Here is a 20,757-nt window from a genome sequence, read left to right on the forward strand (position 1 = left end):
TTTTCAATTATTTTTTTAAAACTAAATGTGAAACTAACAAAGTATTCAAAGCTCCGTACAAACCGAGTACAAACGATAGGATTATTTTATTTCCCATAAAAATGGGAAAATCAAGTTGAGTTCTTTAAAAAATTATCAAGAAAATCAAACTTTTTATTCATATAAAACTGAAAATTTGTATTTTTATTCTACATTTTATAATTCTTAACATGTACAAGTGAAAACGACGCACGTCCTTCAGTTCCCTTCCCATATCTCCTTCAAGAGCCCGGAGGAGATTTGAATCTAACAACGAAGGTTCGAATTTCCATGGGCTTCAGTAAGACGTTAACAGCGCCATCTAGAACCTCCACTTGTACCTTAAAATCTTCCAAATCCGGAAGGACCTCGTTAGTCTCACTAGTCCACTGGAGACGGTCCTGGTCCTCAATCCACTGATTCCCTCCCAGGGTGGTTTCCCGGACCGCGACGACGTCAAAATCAGCAAAGAGATCGGTTATGTTGACCTCCACCGGTTGGGACAGCTGTCCAGCCTCGCCGATTTCGTAAAGATGTTCGAGCCTCAGAAGAACCTGACCCCCCTTCCACGGTTCGAGGGTCAGAATATGAACATTCGGGGGAAGCCTCTTCCTGAGTCCCTTCATCTGCATGACGTACTGGCTCTGCCACTGCCCGAAGGTCACATTCTCCACCGGAGTGACCAGCACCCAGGGCTTCAGAGCCAGCGACAAGGCGAGGGACTTCTCCTTGGAAGCCGCCGCATCAAGATTCATCAAGCTGCTTCCAACGAGATAGTGGACCCCCCTGGCGACAAGGCCCTTGCCGAAAGCCAGTTCGTTCAATGGCTCCCCGACGCCGAAGGCGTCATCATTCAGAAGTCGCCGGTGTATCATGACCTCCAGCTCTCCGTTCCTCATGCTGCTCCCTCCCTGCGCCCTATCATTCAGAACACTCATCCTCAGCTGCTTCTCCTCATCTCTCAACGAGATCTTCGCCGTCACAGGATAGTAGTTGCCGGCGATGGGTTCACTCAGATTGAGCTTCCACGTCGGCCTGAAGTCTCTGACCCTCTTCAGCATCTCCCGTCCATTGCTGTCCGTGAAGAACACTCCTTTCGACTCCAAATTACTCGAGAACTTGCTGACAATCTCCTTTCCGATGGAATCCGCCACGGGAATGGGCCCTACGACCCAGTCGAACTCAATTCTGTCCTCGCCGTTGTAGATCCGGACGACTTGGCTGACGTAGCCGTTGACGGTCAGGTGCAACTCCTCGACGAGAGGGCCTTTGTAGAACTTGTACAATCCGGCGTAGTTGAAGTCGTGGAGGGAGCCGTTCGGCCGGAAAATGTACGCCCCGGACGCCCTGTTCTTGAACTCCGAGTTGTTTCCTTTGGCGCCTTGGTAGTACTTGAAAGACTGGACGACCTTCAGATCCATTTTCTTCCACTGCACGTGAACGTCGCCAGCGTAGTCAACGGTGATGTCGTAGAGGTCGCCGCCGATGGAGGAGACGAAGTCGGGACGACTGACCTCGTCGAAGCTGCCGTCGCCTTCCTTCTCAGTTATGAAGAAGGTTTGGTATCCGAGGGGTGGGACCTCCAGGGCCCTGAACACCAGCTCCCGCGTGGCTTTGCTCGTTCGTCCAGGGGTTTGTGATACAGGAGTGGGAACTGGAATCAGCTGCGTCACGATTTCCGTTCCGATGTAGTCTTTGACAATGTAACCGGCGCCCTTCACCGGTATCCGAACGTACGTCGACACCGGGTGACTTCGAGGATTGTACAGGGTCACGGTGAAGGTCTTGGAGTCCTCGATAGGTTGACAAGAGCTCACATTCAGCAGAAGGCAAGACTTGAAATCACGAGCTGCTGATGGCTTGTCTCTGATTGACAGTTTGCCGATCGCCTCGGAGACGATCTTCTCACCCCGGACTATGGCGTCTGTCAGGAGTCGCGCGTAGTCCTCCGCGACCTGTTGCTTCTCCGTTCCGGTGACCGCGTCGTGGTGCTGCATCACCCCCATCGCTTCCCGGTATTTCTCGAGGTCTTCACTGTCGCCTGCGTTCGTCAGGACTGCGAGCTGCTTCGCGACCTGGAGGAAGTTATTTCCCAGACGCTCGTAGTACTTCAGGGTGGGGCGCGAGGTGAAGTAGCCCGTCCAGAAGGCGTGGGGATCACTGCTGTAGGGGAAGAGATCGTCGCTCTTCGTGGGGAAGGTCTTGCCAGCTTCGTTCACGGATTTTAGGTAGCACGAGGGTGTTGAGTAGAAGACGTTCACCTCGTCACCGTAGAGCTCGTTTGTGTATCTGTGAGGATTAATAATAAGGGCTTCGTGGATTTCATATGAAGATAGGCTAATGTCATGCGTAAGCCTGATTGCTCGTATTCGAGGCGGGAAATTCAAAAATAGCGCGCAAAGAGTGACATTCATGCTCGTTATAAAGATTCAAAACATCAATTACCTTATCAATTTATCCAGATTAGTAAACCACATATGAGCGTCTTGATAATTAAAATCTTCTCCCATTGTGAGAATGACGTTATTTGTGGCATAAGCTTTCGATTGAACTTGACAGAAAGCTAAGAACAGAGCGACCTGTTGAAAATAATGGCTTTTAATTGCACTTTTGCATTTTAATAGCAATAAATCTGGGAAATTAACGTTTTTTGAATCTTTGTAATTTGCTCAATGAGTATCAGCACCTGTAGAGTCTAATCAGTTCGTTAATCGATGGTTCGTACCTTATCAATCTGTCCAAGTTTATGAAATACTGTTCGGCCAGTTGATACGTGAAATCACCGCCCATTGTCAGGATTACGTTATTCGATTTGTAATGCCTTCTTTGGTCCAGTGTATAATTGTAAAAGGTTTGGAGCTGGTGAGGAAATATTTTTGATCAGTCCATGGAGTTTTTCGAGAATTCTTTTATGAACTTTCCACTTTCACACAGACTCTGATTCACGAACAAATTACAAATTCAAAGCACAAGCGCAGTTCACACAACAACGATAATAACAATTATCATAACGGGGGATGAAAAAGGGCGAATGTACCTTTGATTTGATGTTGTAATCGGGACTCTCTGGGTCGTCGATGAGGGGATCGTCCTGGCACAGGATATCGAAGCAGAATCCCGGGGGTGGACTGTAATTGTTGAAGAGAGCGACTGAAAAAAGCTCTGCCTTTTTACCTTAAATAAAAATATTTCGCGGTTAGTGACAAGCGGATGGAATAATTTTTCAATAACAATTTAAAATATAAAATATTTCATTTGAAATACGGAGGAGGGGGGGGGGCGGCGGATATATGAACCGAAAAAATAATTCGGATAACTCAACTAAATTGTGGAATTTTTGGGAAATTATTCCATTCTTTGTAATGAATCAAAAACTTTGTGGAAATTTGCAAAAAAATATCCTTAAAATTCAAACAGTTCTAGAAATTTGGAAGAATTTGAAAGGTCTTTTGGAAAGTATTGTAAAAAATTCTGGGAAAATGTCGTCGGAATTTAACCAAATCGGAGTCATTTCTGTTTCTAGAATCATCACAATAATTATTTTTTGTAATTTTTTTTTACCGAGACTCGAGCTCGCTTTCCATATGTATTCAGCGGATTTGTCGGTCATTCGTTTCACCTTATCCTGCCAATCAAGACGTCCAAAAAACATTCCGTCAAATCCAAATTGCGCGAAAAGTGAGGCCTGTTCGCGTGAATGACCGAAGGGATCGATCTGCCACCCGATTTTCGGACGAGCGCATTTCCCAAACGTATCGTTCAACCGCCTGAAATAATAAATATTCATGAAGACCAAATCATTAAAGTAGTGAATGAAAACCCATTATCTTTAGATGATAAATAAATAAAATTTAACTGAAGGCCCTCGGGTCATGGCCCGTTTCAAACTCCTCTAAGAGTTTGTTAAAAATAAAAAACATGAATAAAATTGAAGTGATCACCTGAATCCCCAGGTTGATTGATCAACAATAGACTGATAATGAGTTGTGGCCTCGTCATTCATGCTCCACGCACCTCCGATGATCTCTAATCTGCCTTCATTGATAAGAGTCCTCACCTCCTCGCGGATTTTTTCATTCTGTCGCAGCCACCATTTCCACAAAAAGGCGGTCTCCACATAAATGAATCTGAGAAATTAAATTTCAACCCTTCACCCTAATTTAAATAAACTAGATAGGGAAGGTGGGGCAAAATAGACCATTCAGCACGATTTTTCTGGATAAACGAAGAGCTGTGGCGTATCATAAACCTATAAAATGGGTGTAAAAATAAAAATAAAAAATAAAGATTTTTTTTTTCACGCGGATGAACTATTTTGCCCCCATGTCCAATTATAATATCTGTATAACTGGTGTTCACCTCCTGTCAGGGTCCTTTCGCAGTGCGTCCACCACTGTATCGAGAATGTACTCGACGCCTGCCTTTTGAATGTCATTTCGTCCTTCACAAGTTCGTGGAAAATATTAATGAATCAGCAAATGAAAAAATTTATGATAGTATTGATGAGTGGACAATTAAGGCCAAGTGGGCCAGTGCAAATCTGGCATTTTAAAGCATTGAATATTTAAATGTTTTAATCAAACGTAATTTTGAATGTTTTATTGTGAATTAATTAGTTCGAAAGCCAATTAATTTATTTGCTTCGAGCTTCATCATTAGTATTACCAATTCTACAGTTTATTTGCACGATTTTTAATGCTAAACGGAAAATTCTCTATAGAAAAAAATGTATCCAGCAATTTAATAATTCATGAATTAATTAACTAACTAATATTATAATTAATCAGCTAATAGCCTTCTCATTATCTATACAATATTACTGCCTCAATTTTTAACTTTGTTATTTGATATTTCGCCTGAGAATATTTAACAAAATGAGTCCAGGAATTTCTAAGGAAAATATTCTACAAAAAATCGAAATTCTAATTGAATTCTGTTTACAAAATAATTTACAAGAATTTACAAATCAAGTTGACCTGAAATTCGATGGAATTTTCCTTCGCGTAGTAAATTAAATCCGCGAATTGAGTTAATTGAAATATATCTCACCACCGAAGAAATATTGATCGACAGTTTTTAACCATCCGACATCGTCATGTGTATGCGCTACCAAGTGAACATTAAGTTTCTTCGGATTAGTTCTCGGACATCCCTAAAACCAGCAAAAATCGCCAAATGAAAAACCGTCAAAATAATCTCGTGATGACGACAAAAAAAAATCATGAGAAATAAAATCACTTCGTAGCCACAGGTTCGCGCTGTATTTGAACTCCTCTTGAACACCCCGGCCTGAACAATAATCAAGAAACACGAGATTGCGATGAAGGCGCACGGTATGCGCCCGAACATGACCGTCTGGTATTTGCTGACCGCACGACGATACTACCTAATGAGATAATGAAACCCGTCCTCTTATACTTGTGAGGATTATCGTCTCGGGAATACAGTGGGAGTGTATTGGTAACGCCGGGCAATGATCAAGTTTGCCTGGCTCTCTCGGCCAATGCAAAGGCGTAGAGCAAACAGAAGGAATGAGATAACTATTGGTGGAGCTATGAGAGTGATAACATTTTCGTGATAACAGTATTTAAATAGAATTTCATGTCAAGTTGGTAATCATAATATTTATGTGTAACTGGACAAAGATGTTGACTAGTTCTGTCGCATATAATTTTTCCAGGAATTTCCGTTGAGTTTTTCCATTTACGTTAACAGCATTTTCATTGCAACTTTTAAGACTTCAAAGAAAATATTATAAATAATCAAATCAACTTGTAATACATAACAAAGTCTTGTAAAAAAATACAAGTTTTTTTATTATTTTAAAATTTTTTTATTTGAAAAATATCGTTTCTTCTTTAATTCTGTTACATCTTCACTCAAATCCAAAATTTATTTCCGCTTTTTGGCGTCTTCAGCTGCCTTTTTCGCCTCCATTTTCCTCCTCCGAGCCTCCATTTTCTTCCTCCTCCTGGCCGCTATTTTCTTCCGCTTCTTCAACGCCCTCCAGAGGCCCCGATAAGGCCCCAACTGGCCCCTCACCATGAATCCCCTCCACAGAGCCTGAATGACTGCAGCTGCGCGATGGATCGCGTCCCAGTACGCCCTCTCGTCGGCCATTGCCGTCCTCCGCATGACGCAATCGTCAATGAACCTCTGCCGCTCAGTCGATAATGTCGTCTTCGTCTCCAGGTTCCTTTCCGCCTCCTCAATGTCCTGCCTCTTGTACTCAATCTCCTCGTCAAGCTGATCGATTTCGTCATTGAATCGGGTCATCCACTCCTCATAATTTCCCTCCATTTTGTTGATGTCCTGCTGCAGGTACGCCCTGATCTCCTCGGAGATGACTTCCTCCGCCGCCTCCTTATAGTCGTAATCACTCAGCTGATCCTGGTACACCTGCTCTTGCATCTCCAACTGCAATCTCTGACCCTCCAAGCGTGCGCTCTCCCATCTTCTCACGTAACCCAGTTTTGATCTGCTCAGGAAAATGGCGTCATCGATATCCGCAGCTGATTCGTGCACTCCGCTGATCCTTTTTTTCACCTCGATTTCACTGTCGAGTCTTTCGGATTGAATCAATGCGACTAATTGATCCATCTGCTCCGTCCAGATCTCGTGGTTGACTTCTAAATTATGCTCGTCCTCTGCGGCTTTCGATATTTTATCGATTTCGCGTTCGAGACGGTCGTACCTGCGGCAGAGTCTTAGCTCTTGCAGCATCTCTTTCAAGACGTTACAGATGTATGTCCTATGAAGAGGAGAAATTAGACGAAGTGGGGTTATTTTTATAATAAAAGCGAGATATGGACCCCCAGGGGGCCGAGCCCCCCTCGAAAGAGTATAAATAACAAGAAAGTGATGGAGAGGACATTAAGTTATGACGAAGGTAAAATAGCACAGAGGTAGAGGTTTTAATTATAAATCTGGAGGTTCCGACGAAATGTTGACAAAAATTAGAAAAATGTGCATAATAATGTGGGGGTGGGGGTGGCCCCCCGGGGGAAAATATGAATAAAAATGGAATAATGGAGGGGACATGGATTTATATCGATCTTAAATGAAAATGTCGCTTTAATTGTAAATATCGAAATCCATGAAAATCCGTAGAGTGAGGCCCTAGAGGGGCCGAGCCCCCCTTTAGGAAAATGGGATTAACACAGTTAATAATGAAGCGGCAATAAAGTTACGATCGAGTTCGCAACGAAAAGTTTTATAATGGTTTTCACGCTTTAGCGGCTGGTAAACAATAAACAAAAATTATTTTTGAACCTGTCCCGTTGCAGTTTCTCAGCAGCACTCGGTATAACCGCAGGCAGACCCAGGTACTCCCGCAGGGTGTCCTCAGGTTCTTGAGGGACGTCAAACTTCTCGTCTGGATCCTGATAATCCTCGTCCCACCGTTCTTCCACCTCCGCGGGAATCCTGTACCTTATCAACTCCAGCTCATTCAGAACCCTCTCGATGATATCTCCATAGGCATCAGCCTCTTTCGGAGTGAGGTCTACCCGCCGGGGCACCTCCAGGATCATACTCCTTACGGGAATGTTATCAGACAGTCGCAATCGGCTGCTCGATTTTCTCGACAGCTCCACACTCGGTTGATTTGAAATTCCCTTTCTCTCCTCTTTCGCGTTTGATTTTTTCGTAGTTTTGAAAAATACAGATGACACGCGCGATAAATCACTGCGAGACGCGAAGATCGTCTTCCTTCGAGCTTCGATTTCTTTGAGAGTTGCCTCGTCGTATTGTCCGACGTCTCCGAGTCTCTGTCTCGATGGCTTCGCCGAAGTTCGGGTCAAAATCGAAGACGAAGTCTTCGGTAGAATTTCGACCTTTACGGTACCCTCCAGTAGAGAAACGCTTTTATTAATTAATTAAAAATTAATAAACAATCTCTTTTTGTCGAAAAATTATAGTTCAATTCCATAGCAATGAGTTTATTTGAATTTTCTTAGAATTTATTAACAAAATTCTGGTCTTTGATTGATATTTTTACTGAAGGGGGGCCGGGCCCCCTCATCTGTTTACTAATGAATATTCATTAAAGACGACCAGTTTTTTAATGATTTTTTTTGTATGTCTCATCGTACCCCTCAGGATTATCCTCAGTAGTTCCTCGGAATGCAATCGACGATTTATGATTCTGATCGATAGTCTGATTTATCGGTATCTCGAACATGACTTTCCCGGTCTCCATCGTTCGCGAGAGCTTTATCTCCTCCTCCTGTGTAGTTTATCGAGGCAAATGGTCTACAGATTGTCGGAATGAATTCGAGATCGGTTGGGTAGGACTCACATTTTTTATCTGCTCCATTGATCCTCAGCATCTATTCAAGGTCAAATCCGCCCAGTACATGGCTGCTGCGATAGCTAAGAATATGGGAATGGATATTTTCGATTTTATCTGCTCCCAAGACATGATCGATCGGGTGTTAATTTGGTTATTTATCGTTGAGACAAATGAAATCGGTTCGGTTTGAATTTTGAGTGGGGGAAAATCGATGGGTTTTTTTATTTAAAAATTTTTGAGAGAAATTTCTTGTGCATTTCTTGGAAATCTGTGTGTCTGGCAAGGGGTGGGTTCTCCATAATTATAAGAGTTTCGTCGGTGAAAGTTTATAATTGGAGGAGAAGATCGGCAAAAACTCGAATTTTTAAAAAATAGCTAAACTGTTGTGAGTTCATTCGTTATATTTGAATTAATTAATGTGAACATCCGAATGAGATGAGGAATCAATTTGCATTAAACTTGTAGTTCTTTATATTATTTAAATCAATAATTTTATTAAAATATTCCAAGCGTTTGTAATTAATTTAAAAATTATTTGTAAAAATATATAATATTATGAAATTTGCAGTCAAATCGAAAATTATTGATAATTTATACGATTGTTATTTATTAAAATGATACACACCCGATTAAAATAATTGAAACATAAATTAAGTTCATTAAGATGTAAAAAAATTGTTCTTCTGATAATATTTATCACGAACACATGTCGACCGCTGGAAAATAATATATACACTTTCTGATATAAAAAATAAATTTGATGTTCCAGATAGCAGCATCGATTAGCCCGTGCATTTAGTGTGAATCATCTGGGTACCGGATTCCGGACGTATTTTCCGGCCTAGTACAGCCTGCAAATTGTTGAATTAATTTCCAGCTTGATTTATTCGAAGATGGAAATTCCTAGGAATAAATTCTGGCCTTTCGGAGCAACTACTCTTTATTACAGCGATAAACTGCTGCATGAGTAGTAACAAAGCAACTCTTTATTCACAGCAACAAAAACACGAACTTTCCTTTTTTAAAGGACTTTCAAACGAATTATAGTGAAAACAATCGTACTCCACTCTGGGAATCGATTTGAAATTCGGAGGTGAATGATAATTCCGAAGTTTCGAAAATTGTTGTTCAGTTTGTTCAACATTCTCACGGTCATATACTCTCAATCCGATGGTTCTGTGATTTTCTAGATTGTCTCGTTGAATAATGTAAAATTTTTTGAGTTTTTCCACTGGCTGATAAAAGTTCACTTTGCTCATGCCAAATACTATGATCTATAGGAGTGTCAAAGTGGTGCAGTGTAGAATCCACAGTAGGTATGTTAAGGCCCATTAGGGCCCAAAAAAACAATAAAATAGCATGAGAGATACAACCGGAATGTGATTCCGACTCAAACGTGAGTGATAGTTCAAATTTGCCGCCCCGAAGTGACATAATTCTGATGTCATAAAATATTTCGTTCTTCCATTAAAAATTTTAGAGAAATTTATTTCAATTTCGGGAGAAATAAAAATTCTGTTTTGAAAATTCTCATTAATTTTATTCATCATTCACGTCGCCGCATAATTTCATTCGGATCATTCTGTTATTGTCTAACTTCCCTGCGTTATTTATGAACACACTACGTGAACAGAAAATACAGGATATTTTTTCAGTTATCCAGCACTTCAATATTATTGAGAAATTGATTTATGAACATTGAAGGGACAAAAATAAAAATACAATTTTTTAGTCCCCTCTTTAATACTTCAACAGCAGTGTAATCCCTTTTAGGAATATTTTCTAGTCGCTTATCTATAATCTTAATGTGCGATTATTTAGTCTCCTCAAGTCACTACAGAACAATTCTAATGTCTTCGGACATTTGAACATTGAGTATCGTACAGTAGTTATTATCTATTGACTAAAACATCGTTGTAATACTTGATTCCTCTCATTTTATTCATGACAAATAAAAAAGACCTGACATGTCAATCGAACGCGAAAGATGAATTGAATGAAAAAAAAAATTAAATTGAATGAAATCGCCGAGTGAAAATAATTTATTTTCTTGGATAAATTACTGTTTCATGAGATTGAAAAAAAATCGAACGAATTCACATGAAGTAGCTCATGTACTCGTGCGGCATGACGCCCCGTCGCGGATAAAACGTGTGTGTCGTCGAGTAGTAAAGCAGATTTGTGATGGAGCTCATATAAATGTCCGCGAACCTGAAGAGTCGTCTCGAGAAATAAGTTGGATTGTGATAAGTCCTGAAGACCGAGCCGAACTGCTGATTGAATACTCGTTTTATCTCGTTCCTTATCTGATCCCGTTCGCACATCCACTCGTCGAGCTGCCCCTGGACCTCGGGCCCGTCATAATCCTGATGATCCTCGATCAGTGCCGTGAGCATTTGCAGCCAATTAGCGTTCTCCTTGAAGGATGGCTCATTCAAATTTTCAATCTCGTGCTGAAATCAATTAGCCGAATATTTTTAAGTACTTTTTGGTTGTTTTCTTCTCCGGGTTTATCGCTCAATGATTATTTATGGATTTCTGTATTCTCTTTGTTATCGGGCAATTGATCCAGTGACCCAAATAGTGATGCCGCGCCCTTGCATATATTTCGATTGTGGATCAGTTGAGATCACACGCTCACTTTCACCGGGGCCTCTCGCGAGGAGGGAAAATCATGGGCCATTACGCCGAGAGAAAAATTGAAGAAAAGTCATCAGAAAAAAATGCGAAAATTGCGATTCGAAACTCCATGAATGAAGGGAAATTTAATAAACGATGACTCACCCAGTCGTCAACGAGAGAAAATTTTGATAAAAATTACTTTTTCAATTGGTAAAACTATATTTTCAGATTTTTTTCAGGTATGAACATCTTATTCAACATTTATTTGTTTTTTATTGACGTCTGGGCATGAATTTTGGGGATTGAAACCCCCTTTTCTCTCCGTTTAAACGTTAAAAATTTTATTATGGGCCATAAAAAAATACTCACTGTTAATTCCTTGATTATCGCTCCCGTTCTCCATCCGTGCTCCAATGTCACATCAGCCAAGTCACTGTACGGATGATCACCGAAGTAAAGTACCTGATGTCCTCTCCAACCAGTCATGTCTTGCAGCTGTTTAACGGTTCCCTAAAGAACATAAACAATTTCCAAAAAAAAGTGTTGACGAAAAAGTCGAAAACAAATTAATGAGTACTAAAATGGCTGGCTCTTGTGGGTGAAACGGGCCCGGTTTCTTCCTGAATGTACTCCAAAGGACTAAAAATAGCATAATATCCAAAACTTAGCGCGTTCGAACATTCAGAAAAGATTTTTTTCGGTTTTTCAATCTGTAAATAGTAATTCCTGGTAGCATAGCACAGTCGGTATGTTCATTCCCTGACACGCGGAAGGTTTTCAGTTCAAAATCTGGTCGAATGGAGAGATGCGAACCAAAATAACAATATGAATAACAAAAATTGGAGGGGAATTAACGGCGACAATCGAAATTTTCTGTACGATCAGCCTAACGAATACGTATGAAATGATTTTTCACTTACTTCCAGATAAACGACACCTTTTTCTAACTTTGTAACACGATCCCACAGAAGTGTCTGTTGTGTCTGGTCGTATATCCTGAGAGGCCTCGTTTCATCCGTGAAGAACCTCGGCTTTCTCGCTTGTACTATCACAACGTCGAAATAATTCCTCCAGTCATCGCCGACAAGAAACTTCATGCCTTTATCGCTGCAGTAAAAGGTGGGGAAAAGTACGCAGGATGAGGAGGTATGAGTAAATAATTTTGTTGTGATACCATCGTCATTACTTTTTTTTCACTGATACACTGTGAATGATGTTGCAGAGATACTGATCGCAATAAAATACTTACACAAAGTGGAACGGGCTGTTTGTTACGAGGAACATTTTCTTTTTTGCGGAGACCAGACGATCGAAGAATTTTCTGAGGTCTTTGTTTGGCTCCAAATATTCGCTGACGTCCCTCGACACCATTTGGTGCATTATTGGGTGGCATGCTTGGACTGAATTCTGGGTGAAATGAAATAGGAAGTGGTGAAAAGAGGAGAAGTTCACGCACAAAAAAAATTAATACGCGGGGAGAAATATTCAATAAAAATAACCCATTTTTTTACACTTCTGAACGATTTAATTCCAAGATGGCGTCTGTAGCACCTCGGATTTTTAAACGTTTCTAGTAATTATTCATTTTATTTAAATAAATTTCAAGTGACGTCATTCGATTCCAAGAGAATGAACCATTTTTGAAAGTCATCTCACATTTTTTTTCCTCAACGCAAATTTTTCTCAATTTTTGGGCTAAAAAAGGATTTGATTGATGCGATGAATCGACAGTTTCTCTGCCCTTGTTAATAAAACTATTCATTATCCAGATGAAAAATTTCCAACTGATATCATTGACCGTGAATTGAAAATAACCGTCATTGAAATTTTATCAGGAAGATTTCTACGAGGAAAATACATACCTTCACGTCCCTGAATAGAATCTCGGGATGATAATCAATGCCATTACGAATGAAGTATTCTGTAACGTTGCAGAGGAGGCCCATCTCCGGTACAGAGAACAGATCGGCTAGCTGCACCATTTTCTGTCGATGTGGTCCATCCTGGAGGAAATTTTATCGATCAAATCGAAGATCGTAGCAATGGTGAGTTCAAGATGAGACAGTGAATTCTTTTGCAGTTGTTTCCACTCACCCTCTGTTCTACACAAGATTCCGGATGAATTATGGCGGTGCATGTGAATGGAGGAAGCAGATCACAGTTAGTGATTAGATTGATCGATTTTTCAAAATTAGTGCATCAACGGTTCATTCACAAATATTATCCACATACTTGTGAGAGAACATCTATGCGAGAAATGCGTTTTACGATTTATTTGGGGAATTTATCTGGACCATGCGAAGAATAAAAAATGTGAATAGTTAAAAAATCGTATGCTATGGATAAAAAAAAATTCTGTAACGGTTATTTTCTTTTTATAGACCGATTTCTCGCAGAAAAACAGACTCTCATCAGAAAGTGCGATGGAACACGTCTATAATTGTTTAATGACACATGAACACCGTTAATGCCAACTATTAAAATCCCACTGAATCAATAAATCATTGACTGAAAGTTTGTAACTGATCTAAGAGCTCTTACATTACGGCTCAACATAGATTAAGACTCACTAGTCATCGATCGCGGTTGCAAACAAACCGTGAACATTTAAAAAATCGTATCCTAGGAATAGAAATAAATTCTGCGAAGACTATTTCCTTTCCAAATCCCAATCTCTCGCAGAAAATCAGACTCCCATCAGAAAGTGCGACACACAACGTCTATAATTTTTTATTCACACGTGAACACCATCAATGCCCACTATTAATATCCCACTGAATCGATAAATCATTAAGCGAGCTGTAACTCACGTGAGAGTGTTTATGTTGTTCGACATAAGCAATCGGTATGATCCGGTTTTTGTATATTCTGAGAACCTCATCGTCCGGAACCGGATGTAGTCCACGATAGACAGTGCCAAGTTGGATCTGTAGAAAACTATCGAGCTTCAGCAGGAGGCCTTTTTCAATGTCATAGTGAAGACCACGTACGGCAAAATCCTCTCTGTATTCCAATCCAGCGATTTCCTCTGGATACTGGATCAAATTGAAAGAATGAGTGGATGAAACGAGTCGGAGTGATGCCGAATGATGTGAAAGTGTGACCTTTGAAGATGGAACTTCGTATTGTGAGCGTTTACCTTGTACTTCTTTATGAGTTCATCACGACCGAGATTATATAGAAGATAGTCCAGGGATGGTTTATAGCAGGCTAGAGTGTAGTCATAATCAAATCCGTAGACTTGTACCTCTTTAAGGTCCAATTCGTTGCAGGCGAATACACCTCGTGGGTTTACGTCTTGAGGTAATTTTTTTGCTGGTGAAAGATTGTGATTATAAATGGGAAGAATTCGGTGAACAGCTCTATTGAATATTGATTGAAGGAGAATTTAAATGAATTTGGTGATTGAAAATTCATTTTTTTCTACGAGTTTTTCTACTGATATTGTTTGTATAAACTTTATTTATTTAAAACGATCTATAGAATTAAAGAGCGAACTTCTTGAAGATAGATTGATCGATTTCTAACTCTAACACTTGACCTTCTATTGAATATTCTATTAGTTCAAACGAATTCAAAGCAAGAAATTTCTGCAAAAAATATTTCCATGTTAAAAATTCAATAGAATAAATCCGATGATTTTACTCCCATATGGATGTGAAATAAAAAAAAATCTCCACCCGAACCAGCTCGCCCTTCATTTAACATTCCTCATCCAGACAAATTGCTCCAGTTCCATAAGAATGCCTTTCACTTCAGGACCCAACGAGAAAAAAAAACTATATCCCATAGTCCAACTAAAACTTAACTTTCTCCAAGTGGAATTCGTTTTGTTCTTTGAAAAATTTATGGGAGAATCTTCTCATGAACCGACCAACTCTTTTTTCAAAGAATAAAAAACCATTTAAAAACTCTTTAAATGCGAGGCTAAATAAATCCGTCTGTTTCTTGATTTCAAATAAAATCTAATTTTAACCCACCAATTTCCCCGTTATCACCATTTTCCAACTGCCCCCTCCCCTCAAGGTCGTGCTCCGTTGATATCCGACTAATTCCTCAATTGATTCAAATTCCCGAGAACACGTGAGTTATGGTCCGATGCCATCCGATGTGCAAATGTGCGCGCGACTGCTGGGGCGCATGCGTGTTTATTCGAAAGACGTTCGCATGTGTGAATAGCACAGTCGTTCGAACAGTATCGTACGCGCACAAAAAATCGCCTGCACCACTCCGCAGTCAAAAACCAAAGCTCAAGATTCATAAAAAAAAAATTCACTCCAATTAAACATTTTTTAAATCGTCTGTAAATTTTCACTTTTGAATTTCGCGCGCCTTTCGGACGCTCGGGATGGGACTCGAGGCAGAGGTTCTATTGTTGTCAATTGGGCGCATTAGGTTACATTCCTGATAATAAAAATGGCGTCCTCCCTTGTAACAATGTGCGCATGGGTATTGTGTACTCACATTGACATTTTTCCTTCATTTTTTCATAATGAAGTTGCATTTTATCACGAGTGATCCGGCGTCCGGTGACATGGATCGTCGAGGTGTAGTCCCTGGCGAAATCTGGTGCGCCATTTTTGGAGATCCTCAGGATAATATTCTGAAGTCCCTTGGGACTAAGGGCCTTCACGGCTAAGGGCACGAGGGACGTACGCATGACGGCAGCATGCGAACAACAACTGAACCAGTTTTTAATTTATTTCGGCGACAGAGGGGTGGAAGAAGGAGAGAGGGGAGGGGGACTATTATTAGACAATTTAGCGTGCTACCACGTGGTGATGACGAGGGCGCGGGTCACACTGCCCGACTAGCCGAAAAACCTGAGGAATTGCTCCTCCAGGGGGGAGGAGAGGAGGAGGAGGAAAGAATTTCAGTCGGGAAAATCACGTGCGAGAGGGATTCGCGAACAGGGAGAGATGCTCGGGGCTACGGGTTTTATGCCCCGGTGCGCGGGCGCGTACGTGGATTTCAGTGGAATGATTCTGTAATCGATAGGAGTGGGAATACTCCGCACTCGGGTCATTATTGCTTATTGGGTTCAAATGCAACTGTGATAGATTTTTTTTCAATTTAGTTGTTGATGCTCATGACGTGAAGACCGTCGAGTTGATTATGGGAGTCTCTCCGGTGTTGTGACGTCACTGCGAATTTCGGCGATTTTTTATTCGATTTGTTGCGATCAACGAGGGCCTGTAGTGGCTCTCAAGGATAGTTAACATTGTGGGTTTATAATTTTTATAGTATAAACTAACTAGAATATAAAAATGTAATTTTGCTTATTGCCACCTCACTCTTCATCCTAATATTGCGCCCAGATATTTACCGCCTTCAAAAACTCCCGCTCCTCCCTTTCCTCTATTCCTCCATTTTTCAAAATTTACGTTCTGCAAGAAGACTTCCCTTCAGCTCAGTTCCGACCCAAAAAGACAACATAAATGTTTTATCCATATAAATAAAGAGAGACCCTATAAGTAAAGAAATAAAACATTGTTTAAACCATTATTATTAATTTTGTATATTAAAAAATATGGATTGAGTCAATTGAAAAAAAACTAAAAATGACCACAAAAATGCTAAATATTTATCACCAAATTTTATTGCCCCCATAATTTCTCTAGTTTCCTTCGGAGATCATCTGGGTCACGTTTTCCCCGCGTCTTCAACAATTCATAAATAAGGAACTTGAAACAAAATTGAAACTCGATGCAGGTGCCCTATACCAAACCGTCCACAACACTCCCCCCGCCTGATAAATAAACGAGCGGAAGAGGAGAGAATGAAGAAGTGGAAATGGTAAAGCCGAAGAACGCAGATAGCTAGAGGCAGTGTTCCGTTGACCTACTCTACGATTATCACTCGCTATAGTTAGTAGGCGTGTTGCGTATAGGTGAGTTTGTATCAACAGATGTGTGCGGGGGGGGGAGGCGTCGTGTCATTGGCTTCTCATTCTTACTAGTGAGTACATAATGCACTTGAACATTGTGGACACCAGCTTTGATGCGAATTTTATGGCTTGCGAGCATGGCGGGACTGCCAATGGGTAATAAACGTAAATCTGCAGCCGAGGCGTTTGCAAATTTTTTATTATCAATTTTTTATTTTAACGGATGTTTAACTGGGATGTACCGAAATATATTCGGGGAATCGGTATTTTTCGTTGCGAAACGGCGAGTTGAGGGCAAATTTTGGAAAATCGATTAATCCACGGCTTCTCCCGCTCCCATCATTTATTTATTTATTGCTCATAGTACGTGGTACATGCAGTTGCTCACATTGTGAGGAATGCTAAATCACTAAAAGTCTAAAGCTTAAGGATACGGTACCATTAGCAAGGAGCCCTCAAGCTCGCAACATTTGAAAGAAACAATTGAGTTCATTGTCTGGAAGAAACAATTAAAATAGATAAGTCAAGTCTCTTCATAAACAATACTGAGTATCGAATTTAAATGATTATTGTTGACAATAAATCGTGCGCCATTTTCAAATTGATAATTATACTGCAAAGACAGATTGAATCGTTTTCAAAAATTAAAAATCCCCGCGCTTTTGACGTAACCAACTTCACGCGACCCGTTGACGAATCGGAATTGACATCGACCCGAATTTCGATATATTTCGATGTAAATGAAGTCAGCGAGACTTTCATCTTTCACAAATAGGAGAATACCGCATTCTGGGGCAGGCGGCGAGAAATTAGCCTCCTCCACAGATTTGCATTTTTATATTTTTTTTTTATACCATCGCAAATATTCAGCCTTGACCCAGTGAGTGAATCACTGCACAAAAGCCACAGGTGTGGCCACGTGCATACACTGCGCACTGAGCGCTGGAGTGTAATGGATCGAAACGGAGGGAAATGTGAAATGACTGGCCGATGTCTGTATAGCATTCAATGACGGGTATAAACAGGCTTTATCACGAAATGTATTTCAAGGTCTCTCGGCCAGTCATCCTTAATTCCTAACTGCCGGCGAGATGGTCATTCTTCCCTCTCCAGGTGATAGAGAAAGCGATGACGTAATCGGGTTCTCCCCGCTTTTTTTTCAAATTCATGAGCGGCGGGGCATTTTTCGTTTGAATTTCTTGCCCCCAAAAGTCTCGGTTACATCGTTGGCAAAATTATTGTCGAGGAACTGTGGCTTTTTCCGAGGGCTGGTCGTTTTGGAAAGGTCATTTAGGTGCCATTCCCTACGTTATTCTTGGGCTAACGTCGCGCCAACGTAGGGCCAACATTCAGCCGACTTCTGTATCGAGGACTAATGTCAATATCACAGCAAAATTAGTCATCCGTATATGAAAAATTCCCACTTAAAATGACGGATTACAATCCTTGCATTTGCAAAAACCGGAAGTGACTCATCCTCACCCCAGATTCCCCGTTGAATTAGAAAATCCTCGTATTTTTTTCATCCTCTGAATAACTCAAGCAATGTGTGGGTACATTTCACAGGAGATAGTGGAGTGGACACGGTGAATTTCACTGGCAATCAGTGGTTTACTGCCCTCCCCCCATAGTGATTCGCTGATCACGGTGGAGGCTAGCGCTGTGGCAAACCACTGGTATGTCTTTGGGCCCAGGTGTGAGGGCCCGAGGCGAATGCTTAAGTTCCGGTTGGAATTATTTGAAAATCGATGCACAATCTCAAACTGCCATTACAGATTGCAACCAAAATAATTATTTGGTAGTTCCTAGACCTCACTAATAGGGCTTGACCTCATGTATGAGGGCCGAAGAGGAGTGGCGCAGTGCAAAATTTTGTAAAAAACATTGGAACGACTGGGCTTCTAACCAACTCGGCCACGAGTGGCTTAGCGTTGCTGGATATTCGCGAGTTGATGTAGCGCGTGAGCCTTCCCTCCTTCTTCAAGTATATTCACATAGTCTCGTATCCCGCCTTCACTGACGGTTGTACAAATGCCTGTTGGCGCGAGGTGAAAGTTTCCGAGTCAGGGAAGTGAAGTAGGCCACGACTTTGACCGCTCGCAAGGTCCATACAACACGGCTACCAGGAGATGATGGTGATGATGATAATGATAATCAGAGGGAACCTAAAAAAAAAGAGAGGAAAGAACGTGGAGAATTAAAGAGCCAGGGGAAGGGGAAAAAAGTGATTGTCTTGTTCATGTGAACGTCTTGGTAAATACCATACGTGTGCTTTATACGCTTTTGGTGCTAAATCCAATGCGAAAGCCCTCTTTCATTCTGTCGTTGAGTTCCGTTAAGACAGAGTTAATTGAGTTCGCCTTCAATGCGTAAAGAAAATAAAGAGAAAAAAAAAACAGGGACGATCGTTTAAAGTGAGATCGTACGTGATCGATATTCTCGTGGAATTCTTTTCGGATGAGTTGAGTGATTATTATCGGGGGTGCTATTGACCTCTGAATAACGAGGGGTATGATTGATATTTATGGGGACGTACGTCATAAATTGTGGAGACTGATTTTTATTTTCAATTTGGATGAATAACAATATATTTATGGCTTCGAGGAATATTGATTTTTTTCCAATCGAATATATTTTCTGCACAATCGTTCCAATAATATCGATAATGTCTTTGACAGACTCCGAATTTTTCTGTCAAATATATTTCATCCAATGTTTTCTCAAAGCCACTATTCTCCCATATTTTTAACAAACACATTCATAACAGGTTTTTCCCAGACTTTCCCCGGAAAATATTTATGATTTATCATTGACACGAATAAAATAATTTTGAATGATTCGACATATTTTCATTTCTGTCAAATGTAGGTGAGAGTGTGGAATGATTTGTCTTGCTCTAATGGATTGACGTTCGTAGCTGCATATTAGATGAGAGATAATTTCGGTAGAAAGGCGCCCCGGTGACTTCTACATCACATACGCCCTTTCTAAACTCACACTCTTGAGCTGTTGGGCATCGGAAGAAGACTCAGATGGTTGCATAGAATATCTCGAAGCACGGGGTCAGTGGAACATCCGGTAGTCCCTTAATAATCCACGATTCGTTACGGCGATTCTCCACGGGCTTCTGAGCAATTGAATTATCCGAGAGGAAACGGGGTTCACCAGCTTCTGCTTTTTACTTCAATGATTTGGAAATTTTTCTGCTCATAAAATCCAAAAAAGTGTTTAATAACGCGTAATGAATTATGAGGGAATATCGCAGAGGCACGAAATGACGTGTGACGTCACGATACCGCATTCGGCGTCGAACGTCTGCCCGAGGTCATCCTAACCTAACGACTGCGCGCGCATTCCCGCGCGATTATGTGCTGCCACCTCGACCGAGCGACCAAATCGTAATGGAGATTATTGTTAGTGATTTGGTATATCAGATAAAAAATAAAAAGGACTATTGTGGAGAAAAAGTGTTGTCAGAGGCACATGAGTGGACCCCGGACTCATTACTCGCGACGTGCAACGCGAAGTATTTGGAACGTTCCATTGGCCGAGTCTCTGAGATATAACGTACGTGCGGGTACATCAGCGGACGCGGTAAAGTCCGTTTAACTATGAAACCAGAAGCGCATAAATTAAGTTAGTGACGTGAAATATTTGCTAACTTCGTGCGTAAGACTTTTTACTCATTGGGCACTACAATCTCCACATGTTCATTCGAGGCGGGAAATTCAAATATGCGGAGTGCGCAATTGATCTCCATTTCCAGTTCCATTTATGTATCTCGTGGATGGGCGGGACTACCCAACTCCGCTTTCCTTCAAAACTCACTTCATTAATTGAGCATAAATTATAGAAGGTATTCGTGTGAGTTTACGGTGTCGTGACGCACCTTATTTTAAAGGTATCAAGCCTCATCAGAACTTGGCATTACCCTGGG

At 41.0% G+C, this 20,757-nt stretch overlaps 3 protein-coding genes across 4 annotated transcripts; all 3 read right to left on the minus strand.

Annotated features, from left to right (window-relative positions):
• Positions 1-132: 132 nt before the first annotated feature.
• LOC135161175 (lysosomal alpha-mannosidase) lies at positions 133-5,416 on the minus strand. Of its 2 annotated transcripts, none has more exons than XM_064118519.1 (8): positions 5,257-5,416; positions 5,068-5,170; positions 4,378-4,459; positions 3,960-4,145; positions 3,580-3,785; positions 3,056-3,192; positions 2,464-2,597; positions 133-2,307 (listed from the first exon to the last, which is right to left on the minus strand). In XM_064118519.1, the coding sequence occupies exons 1-8, from the start codon at positions 5,365-5,367 to the stop codon at positions 261-263; spliced, it is 3,006 nt and encodes a 1,001-aa protein (XP_063974589.1). In that variant the 5' UTR covers positions 5,368-5,416; the 3' UTR covers positions 133-260. The 2 variants fall into 2 exon arrangements, with proteins under 2 accessions (XP_063974589.1, XP_063974588.1); XM_064118518.1 differs by lacking the exon at positions 2,464-2,597 and adding an exon at positions 2,744-2,877.
• A 296-nt stretch (positions 5,417-5,712) lies between these two features.
• On the minus strand, positions 5,713-8,544 carry LOC135161180 (uncharacterized). The gene is made up of 4 exons (XM_064118524.1): positions 8,318-8,544; positions 8,112-8,245; positions 7,291-7,881; positions 5,713-6,769 (listed from the first exon to the last, which is right to left on the minus strand). The coding sequence occupies exons 1-4, from the start codon at positions 8,333-8,335 to the stop codon at positions 5,911-5,913; spliced, it is 1,602 nt and encodes a 533-aa protein (XP_063974594.1). The 5' UTR covers positions 8,336-8,544; the 3' UTR covers positions 5,713-5,910.
• Positions 8,545-9,824: 1,280 nt separating this feature from the next.
• On the minus strand, positions 9,825-15,834 carry LOC135161241 (5'-nucleotidase domain-containing protein 3). The gene is made up of 8 exons (XM_064118644.1): positions 15,398-15,834; positions 14,073-14,248; positions 13,744-13,968; positions 12,796-12,936; positions 12,183-12,340; positions 11,854-12,040; positions 11,303-11,443; positions 9,825-10,764 (listed from the first exon to the last, which is right to left on the minus strand). The coding sequence occupies exons 1-8, from the start codon at positions 15,591-15,593 to the stop codon at positions 10,408-10,410; spliced, it is 1,581 nt and encodes a 526-aa protein (XP_063974714.1). The 5' UTR covers positions 15,594-15,834; the 3' UTR covers positions 9,825-10,407.
• Positions 15,835-20,757: the final 4,923 nt, after the last annotated feature.

The sequence above is a fragment of the Diachasmimorpha longicaudata genome, chromosome 4 (genome assembly GCF_034640455.1).
Source record: "Diachasmimorpha longicaudata isolate KC_UGA_2023 chromosome 4, iyDiaLong2, whole genome shotgun sequence".
Lineage (NCBI taxonomy): Eukaryota > Metazoa > Arthropoda > Insecta > Hymenoptera > Braconidae > Diachasmimorpha > Diachasmimorpha longicaudata.

What these genes read in the sequence shown, in the direction of transcription:
- LOC135161175 (XM_064118519.1), bottom strand. Translation starts at nt 5,367, where the DNA reads ATGTTCGGGCGCATACCGTGCGCCTTCATCGCAATCTCGTGTTTCTTG. An exon ending in CAATCAACCTGGGGATTCAG is followed by an intron (nt 3,786 to 3,959) that starts GTGATCACTTCA and finishes TTATTATTTCAG; the next exon opens with GCGGTTGAACGATACGTTTG. An exon ending in ATTACAACATCAAATCAAAG is followed by an intron (nt 2,598 to 3,055) that starts GTACATTCGCCC and finishes TATTTTCAACAG; the next exon opens with GTCGCTCTGTTCTTAGCTTT.
- LOC135161180 (XM_064118524.1), bottom strand. An exon ending in ACTGAGGATAATCCTGAGGG is followed by an intron (nt 7,882 to 8,111) that starts GTACGATGAGAC and finishes AATTAATAAAAG; the next exon opens with CGTTTCTCTACTGGAGGGTA. An exon ending in GAGAAACTGCAACGGGACAG is followed by an intron (nt 6,770 to 7,290) that starts GTTCAAAAATAA and finishes TCCTCTTCATAG; the next exon opens with GACATACATCTGTAACGTCT.
- LOC135161241 (XM_064118644.1), bottom strand. Translation starts at nt 15,593, where the DNA reads ATGCGTACGTCCCTCGTGCCCTTAGCCGTGAAGGCCCTTAGTCCCAAG. An exon ending in AACTCATAAAGAAGTACAAG is followed by an intron (nt 13,969 to 14,072) that starts GTAAACGCTCAC and finishes AATTTGATCCAG; the next exon opens with TATCCAGAGGAAATCGCTGG. An exon ending in AACAACATAAACACTCTCAC is followed by an intron (nt 12,937 to 13,743) that starts GTGAGTTACAGC and finishes AATTTCCTCCAG; the next exon opens with GATGGACCACATCGACAGAA.